This window comes from Zosterops lateralis (assembly GCF_965231275.1).
Source record: "Zosterops lateralis genome assembly, chromosome: 4".
Taxonomy (NCBI): Eukaryota; Metazoa; Chordata; class Aves; order Passeriformes; family Zosteropidae; genus Zosterops; species Zosterops lateralis.
This window is the reverse complement of record NC_139765.1, coordinates 15103633-15126732: the sequence shown is the minus strand read 5'-3', so window position 1 is coordinate 15126732 and position 23100 is coordinate 15103633. Positions and strand designations below refer to the sequence as shown.

Genomic DNA, 23100 nt, shown 5'->3' with positions numbered 1-23100 from the left:
TGGGAGAAAAATGACCACTGAGAAAGCATTTCCAGTGAGTCAGGTATGACACTTTCTCTCATATAAAGTCCCCTGTCATTTGCCCTAGGCTATAGGATAATGCATTTTGAGCTGTACAATATTTCTGACTAGATAAAAAACATTAGATGCTGATGACTCTCAGAAGATCCATGATAGCTCTGTGTACAGGAGGAATTGACTCCGCTGTTCTCTGTCATATTCCTGTTTAGAAATTTTGCTGAAATCCTTTTCTCAAGGTTTAACTGAAAAATAATTTCTGAAGGGACAAATCTCTGCAAAGAACCTGTGAGCAACTTTAGCTGCCAAAATATAGTAGTGCTTTCTAGAGTACTAATTTTTTTCTTTAAAGCACCATGCTAGAGAGATTTTTATTTTTTTTTTAGATTGCTAAGTCAAACATCCAGAAGCTTGGAAATTTGGGATCTCAGATCATACTGCAATGCTGCTGCACTCAAATTTTATGACAACTTTTAGTCACATTGCCACTTTCTATTTTCTTCTGTTGGACTGTTGCTTCAGTGTTTAAGTAGAAACCTGCTTGATATCCTCTCGTATATGCACTGTACAACCTCAAGATTTATTTCTTCCACACTGCCAAAACTATGCACAGAATGTAAAATGATTAATGTCCTGCTAAGCATGTCTGGCAGTCTCCCCATAGTATCCAGGTTTCTCATGACTGTGAAATGTACCCTCCCTGTGCTCCTTTAAGGAGAGGTTGCGATATTATCCATATTCCACAGCTGGGAAAGCAGGCACAAACTTTCCATTTATTTTGGTAATACAGTCTGAGGCAACAGAAATCCTATTTCTCAGTTTCCAACCCTCCACACTCTTTGAAAATCTCCTTGTAGTGGCCTCTCAGTAACCAAATCTACTTCACAGTGGACATGCACAGAATGAGGAGCCCATGGTTAACTGGCCACTTATGAAAAGTTTGTTGTAAATCTTCACCATTCAGAAATTCTGTCACAGATGCTGAAAAGAGAATCCAGGCCCACAGAGCACCATTCAGCTGTCTTAAATTTAATCATACCTTGCTGCCTCCAGTGTGGTCCCCTGACTCATTTACCATATACCTTCCACCTTGGTAGCAAGTCAGGCAGCATCTAAATATATTTCAGAGCTTGCCCACCTGTGTAACAATCTGTATAAAGCCACAATTCTGTATTCTGTAGAAAAACAGTCACAGATCCTTCCCCTATGCCCCTAGACTGTTTCACTCATCTCTTACCTATCTGTACCCCATGCCCTCTTCCTTTTCATTATTCCCATGCTGATTCCTCAGACACCCGGTCATCCTCTGTGCCCTGAACAGCTCCCATTCTTTAATCCTCTTCACCAAGCTCTTGCACATGCTCCTTTTTTGCTTCTACTTCTTTGGCTCTTGGAACTTCTTTTCCTTGTTCCTTCATACACCTTTTCCTGCCCATCTCCATGTGACCATGACTATTGCATCCCTTTTCTCCTTGCTGCTGGAGATCAGCTAACGAGCAGCAGAGTCCCACTTTCCTCAGACCTGTGGCCAGGTCAGAAATCTGAATTAAGCACAGAGGAGCATAACTCCTCTGTGAGCATGTACAGACAGAAACTTTTGAAAGCAAAGCTCTTGAATCTGAGGTGTCTCCAAAGTGCATGAACAACCTCATCGGCAGGGCAAATTCAGGGGTAATTTTCCAGACAGTAAAAGGCATCTCCCTGGTACTATAATGACATTTTACTAAATGTCAAGCTTCCAAAATTTCATTCCAATGAGGTTCATTCCACTACACACTAACATCTCAGGAAAGAAACACTGTATTTATTTATTTGAAAGAAAATCTTTTAAGGAGCACATATCCCACAAATCTTGTCTTCAGAAAGAATTGGCTTTTTTGTCAAAGTTTTTACTAAAAGAAAAAGAATCAGTCATAGATTGGGTCTTAGCACGAAAAATTTCAGCTAAAACAATTAAAGTTTAGAGAAACTAAAGAAAACAATTCCTCATAGTAGGCAGTGACAGGAACGTTTTACTCTGAGCAATGCTACTAGCTTACTTAATAAATCTACCAAATGTAATTGTTACAGCTAAGCAAACATTTCCAGTCATGCTGATGTAAACAAAATCATTCTTCTTATCAATAAGAAATTAGTCCACATGTTCTCACCATCTCTCCACACTGCCTAAAACTGTTTAAATATCATTTTTCTCACAGCTTTGCCAGCTTCAGATTTTGGGCCCTGTCATTCCAGTCTATGGAAAAATGAACCTGAATTCACAATTCTTCACTTAGCAAAGAATATCAAGAACTGGTTCAGAATCCCTAGGGGAGAAAACCAGGCTATTTTCTCCTGGCAGTGCTACCTTGATCACTCCTTCTTGCCATGACATCTCCTCCTGACAGTAGTTACCATTTAGCTGGAAAATTTCCAGCTGGTAGCCTCATGGCTAGACAGCTTCCATCCACACACCTGTCCTGGAGCTGTAGGCTCTGCCTGCTCTGTACCTTGCAGCCCCCTCCCACACACAACCTGACAGAAAATAAAATCTGAAAAAAGGACTGAATTGTCACTATTCCTAATTTTCCTACACTATGTTTTAAAACCTGCTCATTGTGTTGCTGATACAGTAGAACTAGAAATACATTATATACTTGGCTGGTGGGTGGAATATAACCCCAAAACACAAATTAACTTTCAAAGCCAGTAATAGAATTCTGACAGACATTTCCCACTAATCTTTGGTAGTGATCCACTGATGGTTTTGAAAATCTAAAGTGAAATAATCAAAAAATTAAAAACAATTTCTAATATAGGTGAGCAGAATAAGAGAATTTTTTTAATCAATCTGAACACAGTAGATAGCACTAAGGTGGTAAAAAAATCTTTTATGGGGAAATTATCAAAACTACTGTACAGCCATCCTACATGGTTCAAGATTATATGAAAACCATTGCCTATGTCTTTGACAACAAGCAGCAGTTCTAGAGGTTTCTGCTTTATCACATTGCATCAAAACTGCCTTAAAGGTTAATGCTTTGAGCTTTCACCAAACCAGTTGCCAAGAAGATTTTCTTAGTTAGAACTTCAGACATCCAAAATAAAGTATTTTCTTTCAAAAACTTGGATTTAGGTTTATTAAGAGAGGAGGGTGCCACAGAATGAAACAAAGGAAAGAGCATAAAATAATGGACAAACAGGAAGATCAGAACGGAGAAGCAAAAGAGAAGTAGCAAAAAGTATTTGTAATTTCAGCATGTCGGCAATCATTAAGCTTAAAAGAGACATTAGGAGTTGTCTGTGGTGACAGGGACAGTGCATCATCAAGCAGAGAAATGCAGAGGGCTCTTACTGCAGCATATGTGTCTGGCTGGCGTCCTTTTGTTTGTCAGGTACCTCATAGTGGGGAGAAATCTTTCCAAGGCTGCTGTCACTCAGCATCCTTTTCCGAGCTGCAGGGTTCCACCGATCCGATATTCTAGGGAGAGAAGGAGGAAGAAAAAAGCATTTACACCCCTTGTGTACTCCACTTTGAAGCTGTCTTATGCTCATTCATTCCCAGCATTTTTCAGACCATAGCCAGTTAAAATAGATTAATTCATGATGAGTACAATACTGTTCCTAGAGATGAATAGAAGCATTTCTGGTCTGTCAAGAGGATGATGAGAAACAGAGATGCTTCATGATCATTCTTAGACACAAAGGGCTTCAGGGCCTTACACAGTGGAATCAGAACTCTAACCATGTAGAGAAATTTGTAACTCAAGCATCAGAGATTTATGGCAGCATCTAGGGTCAGGTGGTGTGAGGTGGTTAAAAAGTGCTGAAGTCCACTAGTCCTGCTGTGTGTTTCTAATGGAAACCTAATGGAGTAGATGCTACACTACTGTTGTCCTGTCATTACCATGGCTGGATTTGTTCCTACCTCATATCCACCCTCCCACATCTAATCCTTCAGAAAAGGGGACCAGAAAGAAATACCCACTAATGCTACTGCTGAAAATCAGATCCCAGCAGCACTCACCCAGTTGCCTGCTCCACTACCAGATCAGGCATTCCTGGTGGCGTCCCCACCTGCTGAGACATTACCATCTCTGGGTCCAGAATAAAAATCTCGTCCTGTGAAATTTCCGTCACAAAGTGCAAATGTTCCTGTCAGAGCAACAAATGCAACAAATAATGAACCTGCAGCATCACTGGTCTCTCAGCTGCCCTAAAGTGAGTTGGCTGCATGTCAGGGTCTCTGAAGAATATTCAAGGAACTCTGTGTATTTAAGTGTGTATTCATATGCACATTAAAATCAATGCCACAGAATTCACCAATTAATGTCATTGGTTTCAAGCCAAACAAGATTCCCTATGAACAAGCTGCACACTCACAGCAACACTTTAATGGCTGTTACTCAATGACTATGCCATGTTGATGAAACCTGGTGGTCTACCCATAAAGCTGAGGTTTGCATTTTGAAATGAGGACCAACACCTCAGGTCTCTTCTTTAATGATGGTTGACAGAACTTTTCATTGTTTAGGGATACTCTTCCAGATCTCCACCACTTGTACATTCTGTTTTCACATCTCCAACACCAAAGCTCTCTTTCTCAATCCTTTATTTTTGTTATTGACAGTGAAGGTTTCTTATCTTTCAAAAAAAAAATACTGTGTGAGTATGCCTGTCTAAGGCAAATGGGCAGGAAATTTGCCACTGTTTGTGTGCTGGGACCAACATACAGTACTAATTTTCTCCCCACAGAATCACAGGATGAAGGAGTAGGCATTAAAAATGACCATTTGACCAGTGGCAAGTATTAGAGAAATGCAGAATAAGCCAAACTGAGTCAAATTGCCCAGTTTAATCTGTAGCAGCATCTTCTTCACACCTGCCTTCCCAATATCAGATTACAACATCCAACTGTTTATTTGACTGTGTGCAAGAAGTCCCACGGTATCTACATGCAGACACTGAACATGGGAGCTCTGAACTAAAGTCACATCTCCTTCTGCTTGAGCTAAAGCATCAGCTGCTTTTGCTAAGAAACAGTAACATGTTCATGTGATTCAGAAACAGCTTACACAGTTCTCAGGGGGACCAGATACAAACAACCACAGCGTGAAATCAACAATTTTTGCTTAGTACTGAGACACTAATTGGTCTACTCTGGCTACAAATCAGAAACACCAAAAGCCCTGTAAAATTTTCAGTGTCTTTTAGAAAGTATATTCAGATTGTCATATCTATGCCATAGGTTTGAATCCAGCAGAGATACACATTATTTTGGGGTTTCTTGTGAATATTTTATACATCTCTGTTCATAATTCTCAAATTGTAACAGCAACTTAACTTCCATAGCTATTTCTTGGCGCGCACACACACACACAGAGGATCAAGACTTCTGGTGCGTAAAAATATCAGTGAAAAGATAAATACAAATAAATTGGTGCCACACAGATGCCCCTAGCAAGACTTGATAAGGAAAATTGCAGAAAATTCTGATCTGCATCAGATTGGTAGTAAACAGAATGGCAGATGGTCAGCAGATATAAGACTTCAGTGAAATAATATGAATTAGATCAACTAAAAAACAGACCGAATTTTTTTCTCTGCTTCTCAAGAGACATCATGAGTAACATTTTGCAATATGCAGGAAGAACAGCAGATAATTCATTTTAAGGTGCATTTGACATAGCTTTAAAAATGAAAGAAATCTGTAGAAACAAAAACCAAATAATGATTTACCTGAGATCTGTCAATGCGGTAAAAACGATCAGCAGAAGTTGCTGCAAGACAGAGAAACAACAGCAGAAAATAGTCTGAGCAGGACTGCATGGACAATATGAGCTGCATAATATCACTGGCTCATAAAAAAAAACCCTCGGTCAGGGAAGTCACAGTGCCTCCACAAGAACATAAGTTAATTCCTTATGTCCATATGGGTGGTGTGTCTCAGGTCAGTACTGTGACCAACGTCTCTGCCAGCGGCACGGATGGTGGGATGGAGTGCGCCCCCAGTGAGTTCCCTGCCCACACCAGCCTTGGTGGAGCAGTGAACACTCTGGAGGAAAGGAATACCAGCCAGGGGGACCTTGGCACGCTTGAGTTGTTGGCCAGTGCCAACCTCATGGAGTTCAGCAAAGTGCAAGATCCTACACCAGAGCCACATCAATCCCACACCTACAGGCTGGGTGAAGTGATTGAGAGCAGCCCTACAGAGAAGGACTTAGTGGTGATGGCTGGTGAAAAATGCAGCATGAGCCAGCTAAGTGCACTTTTAGCCCAGAAAGCCAACCATGTCCTGGGCTTCAGTAAAAGGGGAAGTGGCCAGCAGATCAAGGGAAGGTATTCTCTGCCTCTACTCTTGTGAGACCTCGCCTGGAGTGGTGTGTACAGCTCTGCTGCCCCCAACATAAGAAGAATCAGGAATTGTCGGAGCAAGTCCAGAGGAAGGCCATGAAGTTGATAAAGGGACCTCCCTTACAAAGACAGAGCAAGAAAGTTGGGGCTGTTCAGCCTGAAGAACAGAAGGTTGTATGGAGACCTCAAAGCAACCTTCCAGCCTCTGAAGAGGCCTACAGGGAGGCTGAAGGTGGACTCTTCATCATGAACTCTGATGACAGGACAAGGAGTAAGGGCTACAAATGGGAAAAAGGGAAAAATTAGGGTGGATATTAGGAAGAAATTACTGTGAGAGTGGTGAGTTAGTTGAACAAGTTGCCCAGGAAACTTGTGAATGCAAGTGTTCAAGGTCAGGCTGCGTAAGGCTTTGAGCAGCCTGGTCTAATGAGAAGTTTCCTTGCCCATGGCGGGGATCTTTAAGGTCCCTTCCAACCCTTAACATTCTCTGATTCTGTGATATTCCTATCCCATTAAATGCTGAAGTTAAAGACAAGGCTTAATGAAACAGTAGTCACTGAAAATATTAACTTTTATAAATATTTTAAAAATGTATAAAATGGATTTCAGTCTTATAAGAAGAATTGATTACATTAAAATGCGTGACAGAAAAAGCTGGTTTTTTCTGATGAGAGAATAGCAAGCACATACTGAATTTGATGGGTCTAATGGGATTAATTCAAATGCTGAATCTAAAGAACAATAATATGCTTGGGAGCTCTTTATAAATCAAATACATGGCCACAGATATTGACTCTGAATTAGCAATATGTTCAAGGAAAATTTATGCTACTCATGAAAAACACATGAAAATAGGGAGATTCACTAAATAAAGCACGTATTATGAATCCTGTCATTGCCAAATAATTTATAATACTAACCCCAAAAGTATTTATCATCTACAATGTGCTTCATCAGATGTGATTTTTTTAATCTGCTTTGCATTTATTTGGGTGAGTAAAATCAGGTTCATTCACTCTGCAGTTTTGACACAAAAGCACAGTGATGTAGCATTGTAGGTTTTAGTACTGCACAGGAATATCAAATACTGAAGACAAAAACCGAACATATTTTACCCATCCAGCTTTCTCCAAAAACCAAACAGATTCTCACTATGGCTTTTATCAATGTCCCTCATGAGAAATAAGGAAGGGTGATTAGAAATTGCCAAGGAGAATTTGTTTTTGTTTTGAGCATTAAAAATGTAAGTGTCCCCATGCTGAAGCTTTTGTAAAAGCAGATGCCATCCATTTCAGCTGCTAATTCCTGTGTTCTGGAGCCTGATGTAAAGCCCAGATAAGTTATCTGCTTTGACAAAGTCTGAGTCAAATTCAAGTGCAGCTCTCCCGTGCAGAGTTACAAGGAAAGGGAGGTACCTTTCCATCACCTAAACACTGTAGTGCCTAAAGACTACAGCACCTGCAGAGAAACCAGGGTGAAGAACTCAGCATTACCAGCAGCACTGAATTGCCCCAACTGGCTGCACTCTGAGCTTGGGCAATAAAGTCTGCTCATCACAGCAGAGACACTGATAAACCAAGCTTCTAACCTGCCTCAGGGGAACGCCCCTCTGTGGGATGAAAAAGCAGCAGCAGATATTTTGATTGTTAGATTAAGAGCCTGTTTCAAATTTTAGAGGCGAAAGGGGGGCAACTTAGTTCCTTTTTCACCTGCTCAGTGTAACAAGAAGGAACAGTTGCCCCTCTCCAGCAATACTCTCAGAACTATCCTCCATAGGCACACAGAAGCAGGCAGCATGCTACGCACAGGAGAAGGGAGATGCACTTACCATCTAGGAAGCACCATCTAGGAGAGAGCCTCTGAACAGAAAGTACTCTGGGGAAAGAGTTTTCCTGGTCCTGGATATAGCATGAAAATCACATTATTAAAAATCCCAACAAACTCTTTCTTCTCTAAAAAGGACTATTTTCTTGACTTTAACTTTTTAATTTTGCTTTACTGACATTGCACAATACGATTGCACAATGTGGAAAATCTATATAACCCAGGAACCAAACAAAATTACTGGGGAGGGATTAAGATCTTCTTCCTGACCTATATTTATCGAAGACTCAAACAGGGTACCCCATGTGTTTTTAGCTCTTATAGGAGAATGTGTTTTTAGCTCTTACTGGAGAGGCAAAAGGGAACGAAAGGGATCTAAGAGAGTGATCCTGGCTCTGGGTGATCATGGCTTTGGTCCATGCTGCCAGTGAATGGTCAGCCAACTTCCTAAATCTGCTGCATATAACATTTATACACAAATATATTTGCACAGGGCAAAACAGAGTAGCATGGATCTTTGGCACTTAAAATTTGTATAGACACAGTCTATCCTTATTCACATCTTAAGCAGTACAATCAGCACATCTGTAAATGTTGTAAATTCAGGTACATGTTGACTCAAAATTAAACTTTACTCTTGTTTCAGACAACAGACCACAGAGTAGTATACCAAGCCATGTGGCAGGAAAAGAAAAAGTAAAAGCAACAGGGAGGATTTGATTTGATCCCATAAACCTTATTGTCATACACAGCTTATGGTATTTAGCCTCTGTGCATCACAGAGATGGAGACAATGAGCAAATAACACATCTCAAGGATTTCATAGAAACAGATTTTAAATACAGCTTTGTCTAATATGAGCAAACAGGCTTGTGGGATTTTTAGGTTTGATTGCATTGCCACTGGAGTGTTTGTTGGGAAATCAAGGATCTCTGAAATCCACTAGGCTTGCTGACATTGTTGTATCTACATGCACAAAGCTTTATGTATCTTAATATTTAGTCCACTCTGTGTCAAATGGAGGGGACTGCAACACAAAGGACAAAAGGAAGAAAACATCCAATGATGTGTACTAAAATGCAGTTTATAAAAAGACAATAAATCAGTAAAATTCTAAGAGTAAAAATAAAGATAGGAATGAAGATAGAGAAAATGAAGATAGGAATACTGATGGTAAATGTCAACTCAAGTCACAAACTCCACATTGTGAGGTACTTCCTCCAAGACTTCATTACAGTTTAACTACAGAACTAGCTTGAAAAGTCTCAGGCCCACAAGAATGATATTTTGTGAGCATTAAACTCATTAGAGAAACAAAACAGAATAAGAAAACACTCCAGCATATTTTTTTCTCATTTGCACCTGTGTTTGCTAATATTTCTGCTGACTGCCTATGTTTCGAACTGCAGAGGAATCACACAAGAAAACTGCATTCATGAGATTTAAAATACCCATGACACCTTATTAGTGAGGTATGCACACAATTCCATTAGCTCAAGCACCCTATTCATGCCATTTATCCTCCCCCCACTTTTTCCCATTTCTGTAAATGTAGAGGGATATCAACAAATATGGAAGAAACCTCAAATTAGCCTAACGAGACAATTTGCAAAAATGACCCACTGAGAGGGAAAAGAATCCTAGAAAAACAAGTACTGAAGACAAAACACAGGGAGGGCTGCATTTAAAATGTAGCATCATGAAAAATGAATGGTATGTTAGGGATTTCACACTGCTGTGCACTAGAGAAGATGGGTAGGGCAACTAATTTATAAACTGCTGTAACTGCAGAGGTTAGAGCCAAGTAAGGAGCTGATTTCTGACTTTTCATACTCTCTTGTACATGTCCCCATATACACAGATTTAGTTCTGCATTTTACCTCAGGCAGTTTCCTACACATGGAGCAGTGAGCAGCCACTTAGATTAATTTATAATAAGTGGAACAGAATCATACATGCTGGTTTATTTGTCAATTTGCTGGACACTAACACTGTTCTAAAACTCAGTTCCAGGGCAACAACTGATGGAAATGCCAAGAATATGAAGTTAGCATTGGATAGAGAAACAAAGAAACAAACCATGAACTGATATAAAGAAGGCAATTCCAGGAAAACATGCCAAATTGCATTTTCTTATAGCATCTGCAGTCAGTGCACATAGAGGCATTCACATGAAACTGGAATTCTGTATCACTCAAGTAATCATTAGCCCCAAGGAGATTATCTGCAATTTCAGCACATTTGGTTCCTGCAGGTTGGGTCTCGGTATGCTTTCTCAGTGAACTTATTCCAGCACATCCAACAAGACTTGCATTGTCATTTCTAGGAAAATGGTATCAACACCATGCAAACTTGTCCTGGGATCCTAAGCACTATGTCAACAGGGTATCGTTTGCACCAAGTCTCTGTGCTAATATGAGATCATATGAGGAGGCAGTAGTTATTCTCACTTAGTTTACTTCCAATTTAAGCACTCTACAATTAATTATTTTACTGAGAGAAAGACACATTCTGGAATGACACTTCCAACTGAAAAGATAAGTTCTGTACTGCATAAATTGTAGAATAAGATTTTAAAACACAAAGAGACCAATTTTAAGAACTACCCACCTAAACTAAAACCTATTTATCTCATGTAGAAAACACACATGTGCTTAGGATGGACTAAAAATTACCCTGAGGACTATGTAAAGTAAGGGTAGATGACTGTCCTGTACAGAATTATTGAGAGTTTGGGCCTGCTAAAACACCATTTTTTCCTCAGTGATAGACTTTATTATAACAGCTATATGATACAACATGTCTTTGCTCAGTTTCTCAGACAGAGAAACAAATTTACTTCTGTCATTTACAGGGCACATTTTCTCATTCACTTCAATATAGAAAATACTGTTATTGCAATATCACTCGCATCATCAAGCTCTGCTAATTTAAAAGGTGATTCCATAAAATTTGTCCAAGAGAAAGCAGAACTAGCTTTCAATATTTAAGGGTAAATAAGATAATCAGATAATTAGAAATTCATCTAACTATGGGTCTTTCACCCAAGAACATATGGTTCAAATGCAAAGAGTGTCATTCCCATTTTTAAGCCTCTTTCTGTTCTGATACTAAAAGGAAAGCTTATCTTACCTGGTAATGAACTCTCTGTGTAGTAGATGTTACTGACTGTAGGTCCTGGCAGGAGAAAGAAAGACACAGCAGTGAGGAAAAAGACTAAAGCAGCAAGAGCTGTTTGTAGTTCTACTATCTGAACTGATTGGGTAAATACAAATCATTTTGTAAATATTTTTCACTAGTTTTAAGCATATGAAACAAACTCCACGGAGAAGTCAAGGAAAGCTCACTCTAACTTTATATTTGTATGCATTTGGTCCAAAAAAAGTTTTTAAAAAAGAGATTATACTAATGTAACTTTATCATGTTACAAAAATCTATTTGTTCCAAGAGAACTATCTAAATGGACAATATCAGCAACAAAATTAATGAAAATATGTCAAAAACCTTTAAGATGATTTTGTAAATATATCTGAGTGATTAATGCACCAAAGAAAACCACTGACAGTTTTCTCTATTTTAAGACAATCTCACTCCAAGAAGGTCATATCAGAATGACCCTGACATTTAACTGGGTTCAGGCATCTAATTTATTTTAATAGAGATTTTGTCAAATAATAATAGCACATGACATAGTCTACTAAAGAGCCTGGCCTGCAGTCCATTGCCCTCCAGCAGCATGCAAGTTGGCAGGGCCCAGTAAACTTTGGCATCTCTATTCCCAGCAAATGGGACTGAGTTAAATCAAGCACATACACACAAAAGTAGTGCAAACTCTGCAAAAGGTTGGAGAAACACAGCTCCTCCACAACCACTGTAGGTAATTCAAACAAAATATATATCAGTGCTTCCTTCAGGGTTGTACCTAAAACTGCCTGAATCCACTGTGAGAACACATTTCTAATCTGATGAGATTATAATCATCATTATTTCTCTGTAATTTTCTGTACTGGATACTTCAAATATGCACCACCTTACAATATGATTTTATGGCTGATAATAATAATCACACCCCAGGTCCAGAAATGCATTTGATGAAGGGAATCCTGGCTGAAATGCAAAGAAGTGAAAGTGTGAAGTGAGATATTAAGTTTCATATTCAGACTTCAAGTGCGGAGCTCCAGAGTCTGTGGGAAGTCAATGGCTCCCAAAGAGTTCAATGGAAGGGATGAGGTTCATAGTTCCTAAGTAAACTAGACCAACAGATTATAAATTTGTATAAATGTTAATATATAAATTGTTTATAAATGTAATGTCCTCAGACTTGTAAATGTTATTACAAGTTGTCACTAAGAGATTGAAAAAAATCAGAGATGATACATTAATGAAAATCCATTCATTTCATCACTAGAGGAGTTCATACTTAAAATGATTCAGGTAATGAAGCATTTGGAGTCTGCATTTTCCAGGGTGTATTGTAAAATGAACTCTCATGAGGCATGGTGTTTGAGAATAAGTGCAAAACTATTGTTAGCTGCATGAACACCCATTTCTGTGTCTGAAAATATCTAGTTGATATTTGCTGTGTTTATTGGTGTCTCAGATTACTCTATGACAGTATTAGAGAATGACATTTGCATAATTAGACCCACTCAAATACCACAGTGCTTATCCTTGCATAACAGACTTTTCATAATCCATAATTTATGTAATTTCAACAAGGTACATGGAAAGTCCTAATATTCCATTATAAATCAAGGAGAAGTTAATACACCCATCCACTTCAATTTTGTTATCATTTGAAAGGAATCAGTATGATTTTTAATTTCCTGCTTAGGGAATATTTTTCAGTACTTTTCTTATCATATCTTAATTCTAGAATTTTGTTTTCAATGGTAGGCAAATTGAAATACTCTTGATACATTGTTGTTGCAATTAGTAGACCCCAGCACTTAGAACTGAAAGAAGCATAAAATAGGTTTGCAAATGATACCTGAATTCACAAAAGCCTCACCTCTTGTAGACGGTCAATGTACATACGACAAGTCTCCAAGTCACAATCTCCTCGTACAACTATGATTCCTAGGGGAATGGCTGAAAAAATCAAAAACAAAGAAAAAGCTCTTTAACTGAAGTCTCTTGAACTGTAACAGACTTGCAATGTTTTCCAACTTTGTTTTTTTAATATCCTCATGAAGGTTTTCTACCGTCTAAACCTTAACAGTTACATAAAAAGCAAGAGTATATTATTAATCATTAGTTTTGCCCATTTACAATTATCAAATATTTCAGTTTCAACCATCTTTCGTGGTTTCATGAAAGAAGCTAAAACATATTCAGTTAAATTTTATACTTCATTATCAAATATTACCTGTAAATCAAAGGAACGTACTCCAGAACAAGAGTTATGGGGGGCACCTTGTACCTTGAAATAAGAGTTATATTTCATTCTCAGAACTCAAAGTCTACAGATTTAAAGCAATGGAAATCACAGCCTGATTTCAGGGAAAACTATTCAGAGCCTGGTTATTTTGGTGTAAGGCTGCTTTCAAATCAGAACAAACATTGTTCCATCTATACACAGAATCAACGTATTTCATCAGACAGAAAAAAAAGATAATTTGTGAAAATACAGAAAAAAATATTTCAAGTTAGGGCACATTTTTTTAATAACAGGAGATTGAGGTTTCCACATTCATTCTGTTCTTGCCACCACAAAGAGTCCAAAACAAATTCACAAAAAGAAAAATAAATAATATAATAAAAGAGAAAAAAGTGAGTCCACAAGAAAGGTACCAAGAGAGCTACCTACAAATCTCATTAAATAAAAAGAAAACAAGTGAACACTCTTGAGTACCTGATTTTGTTAAAATGAATCACTGAATTAAGTGTTTTTTTTTTTTCTCCCTGAACTGTCTTTAATCAAATAATGGCCAAAAAATTTATGAGAGCAGTGGGAAAGATATTTAAATCTTCACATGAAATGTTCCAGAAGCAGAACAGAATATCGACTCGTAAACAATTTTGATAACTGGATAACAAGCAGCAATATAAAATCACCAAGGTTTCTGAGATAAACAGAAAACACAACTGTGCTGCAATCCTTCCTGCTGCTGAAAAGAATTTGATTAATAGGGAGAGATATTTAAATACTGATAAGTTTTTCATTCTGATAAGAGAACAAGACAGTGCTAAAAGATACTGGGGAAGAGAGCTCCTATTTTTGTGGTCCACCGAGGCTTGAAGCACAAAGAGGAGCTCAGTGGTTTCCAGGGAGAAGAGCTGGGGAGCATCTACTGCAGTCAAGGCCACTGTAGACATCAGTGGCCAGCACAGGGCTCAACAATGCCAAAAGAATTGTGTTTGGGAAGCAAACTGAAAAGCAGAAGAGCTATGGACCCAGAAAAAGAGGAGGCAGGGGGAAAAAAATGCTGGAGTAAGAACATAAAGAAGAAATAAGCAGGAAGGAAGAGATCACATATCTCCTGAAACAACATTGACGTCTAATAGTGATGACAATCTCCCTGCACATTTTGAGACAGGCCAGGTGGAAATAGTGCTTGTGGAGACCTCCCAGACTCTTTCACTACAGAACAGAGACTGAGACAAACATGGAAGGAAGGTCAGAAACAGGGCTTGCTTCACACACTCCAGTGCTCTGGGTTACAGACTGATTCTCTTTGCTTAGTGTTTATTATTGCTTAACCTGCTTTGGCAGGAGCCCCTTAAGCTCTTCGCAGAGAGTTCTTAATGGCTGTCTAGTTTCAATTGAGCAGATCCCCTTGCAGCCCTTACTTGAAAGAAGCGTTTATTAAATTCATTTATAGCACTAAAAACTGAATTGCAGAAGACACAGCTACACCTGAAACAGCTGCAGAGCACTAGGGAGTTACAGCACTGACACCACAGATTTTATGTCTCTTCTATGCACTTAATGAGGACTAAAGCTTGAGCTGATAAAACAACACAGATAACAGAACTGGAATCCTTAACTATGACCATTCCTGAGACCAAAAGAGAAGGACCTTAAAATATTTGTCATTCTAAAAAAAAATCCACCAAAATTTCTAAAAAGAAAAAGCTAGCATGCAATAGATATCTTAGTGGTGATACTTTGCAAATCTCATCTAATGATTGAATAAGTACTGATTCACACCTTTAATTAAATTATGTCATACTGGTTCTTAGTCGTCAAAGAACAGTTCTGAAACTCTGGACTGTGGATTTGTCCTTAAAAAGAAAAGTGCTGCCTTAACTGTTTGGAAATAGTGAATTAGTATGATCTATGGCTTTTGGGGTCAATGTATGAGGTGGGTTTCAAGTGGTTCCATTCCATATGGTTCATGGTCTTTGAAAAACCTTTAAAGTCATTACTGGATAACACTACAGTTGATGCTAAAATGTTGGTTTCCAATTGTTGTTGTTTGTTTGTTGCTTAGCTGGTTCCTTTTGCAAGACCCGTTTGGCTTTCAGCAAGGAAAATGTTCACAGCCCTCATTTTTAACATAAACCACAATGAGCAATCAAAATGCACCACACAGTCAAGGCTTGCAAAGTGCTTCACTTTGCAAGTAGTTGCTATTCTAAAACAAATGCAAATGCTTAGTGATTGATAATGGGATAGAAACTCTGGGGTTGCTGCTCATTCCACAAATAGTGCAATACCATGCAATAGAGGCAAAATGAGTTGATTTATGATTAATCGATTAAAAGCCAAGTCAACATGCATAGCAGACATTAACATTGTGGGCACTTTCATGCAGGACCTAAGGAGCCTCTGTATTTGCTGTGTGGATAGTACAGAACTGTGCTGTGGGGCACAGGGATTACCGATATGCCAGGAGAAAGCAGGGACTGTAAACACATTAAGAGCATGGGCACTACAAAACAGCTCTCTATGTAGCCACACGCTGTCCACTTCTGTGAATATATGGATAAACCCACATGTGAATATGCCAAAAATAAGGGATAGTCCCAGATCATGAGCCAAGCCACAGCACCCAAGATATTTTTCTCCTGTGGCGCCTGCTCTTCTGGCCACTTGCATCCATCTCATAGTTCCTTTGTGTTCCTTGAATGATGAAAAAGGATTTTTTCCAGGCAGCTGCGATGAGCAGCAGTGCAAGAACCCCAGGAAATAAGACAGGCAGGCAGTTGCTTCAAAATCTGGACCAGTACTTCAGAAATGTTTTTGCTCCTAACAACGCTAACCAAAACCAAGGATCAGCTGGAGGAGAGTAGGGCAGATGCAGCAGTATGGCCAGCCTGGTGTTCTAATTAACTGCAAGATTAGGAGTCCTCATGAAATGAACTATGGAATTTATAAACAACAAACAAATCTTCCACCTATTAAGTGCTCATTATGCTGAATACCTAGAGCTAGTGAACTCTTTAATAGTATTGAGGATGCAAATGAAGGAAGCCCAAATATACTTATATATATTATAAAATTCAATCAACTTCCCTGTTTATTGTTATGAAAGGATTCAATTTGTGATCTTAATACCATGATTAACCCACTCAAATCCCAAACAAAACAGCCTTGAGACAGAACATTACAGTAGATGTGAATTCCAGGAAAATTCATTCTGATTCTGACATACCTCAGGGGACTGGGGAGATTAGACAATGGACTGTAAATGTTTAATGTAACAAATAAAGGATCCTCACTGCTGAATATGTCAGAAGAATGCCATTTTTCCTGAAGGGCTTCCACTGATATTAAGAATATGAAAGACCAAGTAAATTCATGATTTATAAAATATTCAGACATTTATATTAAGAGGTTTGGCTTTTGCCAGTATGGTTTTAATAAGACTGCATTTGTACAGAAGGGTTTTCTCACCACACAAATCTAAGCCATGTGTCTCTTCAGATCCCTTCTGCTTATTATACTGAGAAAACCCAATTCTCCCTAGCTTCATTGGTTATTTTTGCCCAGTTTCAAAATCCTCACATATAAGGAAGTAAAACACAGTTGAGGTTATCAGATTAAACCAGACCACGTTTGAAAAGGCAGTCATCCACTCCAGTCTCTCATTAATTTCTCCAGTACCCTGCCAAAAGGGAAGAAGCTGCCCAAGTCAAAGGAAGAGAGAACCTGTGCCAAACAAGGAACAGATTACAGAAAAAATTGAAAGTGGCTGGTAATGGATATCGGGACTAAGAGCTGACAGCAGAGATCTGGATAAACAGTGAATAACTATTTAGGGTAAAGAACAAGAACAGGAATCTGAGCTGTGAGGTCTGCAGAGACAAACTAAGGCAGGCAGGAAGGATGTGCGTGGGATGAGTTATCCAAAGGGGACAACCAGGACTGAAAAAGTAAGAGGAAATCAAATCAGAAAAGCTGTAAGGAAACACACAAGTAGAATATGGACAGAAGAACCTCACAGAAAAGCCTACATGAGAAAGACAAACTATAGTGTGATTTCCTGGAAAGTTTGAAAAGGAATTTACCATTCTTGCTTCTCTCTACTTCTCCAGGGTAAATATTAATTTGTGCCTATTTGAAATACTGCCCATCTCTTCTAGTTTAAAGAAGATGACAAACTTAATGCATGACAATTACCCAGTAGTTCAAAAGGCAAAGGAACTGTACTGGATATGCCCTGTGAGATGTCAAGACAAGGTAGATTCAGATTAGACAAAAGGAAGAAATTCTCTACAATGAGTGGCAAGACACTGGAATGGGTTGCTGAGAGAAATGATAGATGTCCCATCCCTGGGAAAGGTAAGATCAGAGACTTTGAGTAGCCTGCTCTAATGGCAGAGGTCCCTGACCATGACAGTGGGTAGGAGCTAGACAATCTTTAAAGATCTCTTCCCATTCAAATCATCCTATGATTCTATAACTCCACGATATGAAATTTCAATGGCTTGGGTTTACTCCTTCCCCCAACCTCAGGAAATAACAATTTCCAATATTTAACTCACTACTGACTTCTAATCCTCTTGCTTTCACTTTGCTGGGAGGCTTTAAGCAATCCATCCAACCCCTTTCAGTTTTAGTTCTTATGAAATCACTGTCATGAAGAAATGATTAAATTAGCTGATGTGTACACACAACACATTGACATAACAAAGTTTTAGAGCAAGGTACTGACTTCTAAGAAGAATAAAGGTGCTGTTGTCTTTTATGGAGCTTCCACCATGTGCCCAAAGATATCTCCTGACAAATAAATGCCCATTGGTGCATCTTTTACAGGATGAAAGAGACTGTTTGTAGCTGCACAACCTGCCTCATCTAAATCCATCCAGCTCAAAGTTGCTTTCCAATATAAGCACATTTCCTTTGTGGCTCATCAGGAAGTCTTCTGCTCCCTGCTGACTTTTATATTACATATTCAGGATATAAATACCAAGTCTTAAGTGTTGTTGTCCCTTTCTTACTTAGCAAACTATTCAAAATCACATGAACAAGTCTCCAAATTAGCTTCACCTGTAATATCTCTAAGATTTAAAGAGTCAGAATGTCTCTGACATTCAAGAATTCAGATCAAGAATTCTAAGTGCATTTCTGGTATGAGGAAGCTACAGTATCACTGTACATGTACGCATCACAATCACTCACAAGCTTGGCACTCTGTACCTTGTTTATCTGATAAGAACTCCTAGGATGACCCCCAAACCCTCAGGTAGCCCACGGATTACCAGAGGCACACACGTTATAGACATTTAGCTACAGATAATCAAAGAGACAGGAATTCAAGGTCAAGATCCCATCACATTACAGCATCTTACAGCATCATGCCATCACTGCAATCGAATATGATTTCTCTTTAATCTTAGTGGTACTGAGGAAGCTAAGATTATTTTCCATGGCTAGGGCACACACAACAAGTTAAGGGCAGCAAGGGCTGACATACCCTATTTAAAAATCCCACAACTGTTCAGTTAGTGCTTATGGTGGGTTATTTCACTGATATATTTTTATGGTGCAAATCTGAAATGGTGTTCCTAGAAAGACCTAAGAAGCACTGAAATTTAGGCTACTAGCTAGCTTATGGTTGGTTTATTTGTTACTTTTTTCTTTTTTAACACAATTAGTTTCTGCATGTGCATCCATTGTCAGGAAATTCTTACTTATATTGGAAAGGAGAAAATAGGGTGTCAGACAGAAAAAAATTTCTGCCTTAAAAATAACTCAATTGTTCACCCACAGTGCTGCTTTGGATCACACTTTCCTGCTATAACAGGAAGCCAAGAGAGTGCACACAAGATAAGCAGGCAACAGAGGCAGAATTAAATTCTGTCCACCCTCATACTGGCCAGAGATGGCACAGGTTGTGACTAAGGCGACAAGTGCTTAGAACATGAATAAGGAGGTGTTCGAAAAGACAACTACATTTGCAGTGAAGAACATTACAACATAACTAAAATGCCAACATATATCCCTTTCTTAAAATGCTGCATGGAAGCATTCATCCCTCCTCACTGAAGGATCAATAAGCATCCTCTGTACCATCATTAATCATCCCACACACAATACTGAGATGCTGACAGGAGAAAAGAAGGAGCAAGGGGAGGGAAGAAAGGGACAATTCAGAAACAGCATCTTGGTTAAATGCCAGCTGCATTGACAAGAAAAGTAGAAAACAATAGAAGGAGCATGAGCTAAGGACAGTCATGCCCTTCAAAGGACAAAATGACATTCTTTAATTGTTCTGGAGGCTTTCAAAATGAGGTGTCTACCTCCAGCAGAGTGAAGATTAATCTTCATTGAGTAGTTTGTATCATGAGCTCCTCTATGTCAGGAAGTGCAATCTTAGGTGAAATACTTGATAGATTCAAATCAGTATTTCAAGCAAGAGGGCTTAATGTATTTACTTTGAGTTAAAATGATCCAGATTGTTATACTAGGGTCAGAGCTTTCAAAATTGTATTATGGAGACATGTAACAGGCAAAAACCATAATAGGTTCTTTGCTATTTTTTCCTTCAGGGATAACTCCTTATTAACTGGCTTCTTTATCCTGTTCAGATTGCTTAGAGATTCTGCTTTGTTCTCAAATTATTTAGAGAGGTCAAAGTTTTTTTAATCCTTGTGGATGGAGAATGGATATTAAGTATAGCATTCTGGATTCAGTCGTAGGTATTCTGTCAAAGCCTGAACAAGTACATAAACTTGGTCTCCTGCAAACATCTAGTGAGACATCCATAGGCACAAGAGCTACAGCCCTGCTGAAGGAAACCAGCTCCTCTTCAGTAACTCCCCAGTAAAAGAGGCATTTGAAGCTAAAGAACCAGAGAAGCAGGCTTATGAAACCAGTGTATAATGCAAGTTACATGCCCTCTCACAGGACATTCCTACTTCACAGGCTAAGGTGAAGTGCCTTTTCTGGTTTCTTCTAGGATAATGGGGATATTGGCTTTCTTGTATTCTTACAGTAAGTAACAACAGTAATGCACAGGCATTACTGGGACACTTAAAAGAGGACTGCTAGGAAAAAAAAAACCTCAATGAAAAATATCTGGGGAGAATAGTCCTGTCCAACTATGTTATATTATCAAGGTGGACATGCCTTAACAACAGAGACAAAAGGGTTTTATTACAAATGACCCACCAGTGTCCAAAAGCCATCATTTTAACTCTTGATGAGCAAACATCTTTTTTTTGAATGATAATCTCTTAAGCACACTGCTAGTAAGTGATCAAATCCATATGAAATCTAAAACCTAGATGTTAGATGTTAGATCAGTTGCTGGCATTTTCTTATAATGTTATCATTATGAATTTTGGCAGGTGACAAAAAACATAAATACACAATTACCGCTGCAGTGACAATAGTGTAAGAAGTTGTATATTTTGCATCAGAACATGCAATGGCTCCTAAGGACAAAATACATGCTAACTGCAGACACAGAAAATTTACATTGATAATAAGGATGGTTGAGGATAGTTCTTCTCAGATGGGAAACCCTCAGATGAATCAAGTTGTTTCTGACAGTGTTGGGGAGTTGTGTGTTCAGCGTGGCCTGAAATCTACTCAATGTCAAACTTTCAATTTAAACTTGAAGCAAGTTCTTCAGTGAGAAATAATCTTGATTCTGTTAAAATTCTCAGTCCAGTGAAGAAGGCTTTGCTTGCTTTAAATATGACCAAAATTCACTAACTTTAGTTAAGGCTGTCAAGGCCTATATTAAGATTGAAGCCATTTCAACTCTTTTGTTGTAAGGAGAGATGGTAGATTGAGGAGGGGTGGGACTAGAGGAGTGCAGTGGAAACAGTTTAACTATCTTCCAACAATAAGAGAAGCAAACCAATTAAAAGGCTTGTCATCCTGTAATTACCAGAGAATTCTGTATTGCAGAGGGAACTGAAGATCTGTTGCACAACAAACAGTCATGCTTGTAATTTAATATGAATAATGAGCCAGATGCATAACAAGACTATTAAATTGTTATCACCAGCAGCCCTGTCCTTCATTGATTAATGACTCTGTGTGTCACCAAGGAAAGGAATTCCATTTTTAAGTGCAGATTGTAATCATCAATGTTGCCAAAGCAACCACTGTCTGCTTTTGACTTACCCCTAAACAAGGCAATTAAACCATTACATGAGGAAAAAAACCAGCGATTATTCTCTGAAATGGAAAATTGAAGGCTGGTAAAGAATAAGGGTGTGGGGGACTCAGATTTATTCCCCAAGATAAACGTACCTGAGCAAGAACCATATTCCAGGTCAGTGCACATTCTCAATATCAAATATATCATGGTCTCCCACTCAGTTTGAAATCTGATGCTAATCATAAAATCTGATAGTTTCAAATACTAGAAACCCAGCAGAACCAACGGAAACACATGAATGAGAAATAACGTGTGTGAAAACCACTTATTTTATAGTAAATATAATCAGAGGGCAGAAATATAGTTAAATAAGAAAGCAGGTGGAATCTCTATACATGATTTTTATAGAGGCTGTTTATATAGAGAGAACATATTTGTACATATGCACATATAGATAAGCCTATTCTCTACATTTATTACTTGTATGTAATGTAATAAAAAATGTATGCTTGACTCTGTGTTTGTGGGGGGTTTTTGTTATTTTTGGGGTAGGGGTTGTTTTGGTCAATGTAAGATTTGAATAGAATGTTCTATCAAAGCAGCTACAATCTGGTTTCTTCCAACTTACAAGCTTCCCGGAGTTTTTCCTTGTCGTAATGTAGCCCCTCATATTCTTGTAAATTAATCCTGTTCACTCTGATCCTCAGGCGATCTGGGATGGAATGAGGACTGCAAGAAAAGAAGAAAGCTTCTTAGACAAAGTGTTCCCTGGAAGAGCAGAGGAAAACAGGATATATGAAGGGATTTAAATCTTCTCTGAAAGAAGAAAACGAACAAGCTCCTTCAAAAGTGGGCCAAGTCCCCACAGGCCTATTCCTGCATTTAAGATTATGACTTTCTACTGCACAGCAACATAGACATTACACCTTAAATAATAAGCAAGATCAAGAATCCCGTTTGCTGTTTGTGTGACCTGATACTGTAAAGTTTTTTCTGAGTTCTCTGTAGCTACACCGCCCTTCTCCAGTTTGACTTTGTTTGCATTCTTAGAGCCCTACCACAGCCAGTAGATTGATCTGCCAACTTGAATTTCAAGACACGGAAAGATGCTTCTTGGGAAGTATCTCAGGACAACCTCTGCCCATGAGAGCATCCACACCACATAACTGAAGGATCCCAATCCAGCATCTCAGGTGTGAGAAACAGTCAACAAAAATGTGGCTAAGAACCAGATTTCTAAAATTGTGAGTCTAATTCTTAGAACCCAGGAGGCCTTTTAAAAGCAAGTAGCAGTATGGCAACCTCACTTTCACAGATTTCAGTCTGATTTAGATACCTCAACCACTGACAATTTTGAAAGACTCAATAGGTCAAATTTAGAAATTTAAGTGCTCATATACTGATAGAAATTTGTCCAGAA

General features: G+C 38.6%; 1 protein-coding gene across 4 annotated transcripts in view; it reads right to left on the bottom strand.

The window, feature by feature from the left end:
* The window catches only part of DGKI (diacylglycerol kinase iota), a 99783-nt gene that overhangs the window by 40915 nt on the left and 35768 nt on the right, over positions 1-23100 (bottom strand). For 2 of the 4 annotated variants that reach the window (XM_083859487.1, XM_083859488.1), the window contains 7 exons: positions 22309-22409; positions 13187-13266; positions 11308-11352; positions 8180-8249; positions 5737-5777; positions 4025-4152; positions 3353-3478 (listed from right to left, as the gene is read on the bottom strand). In XM_083859487.1, coding sequence (XP_083715613.1) covers positions 3353-3478; positions 4025-4152; positions 5737-5777; positions 8180-8249; positions 11308-11352; positions 13187-13266; positions 22309-22409 — 591 coding nt within the window. Of the gene's footprint in view, positions 1-3352; positions 3479-4024; positions 4153-5736; positions 5778-8153; positions 8250-11307; positions 11353-13186; positions 13296-22286; positions 22410-23100 lie in introns of all 4 variants that reach the window. The other 2 variants (XM_083859489.1, XM_083859486.1) reach the window with 2 other exon arrangements.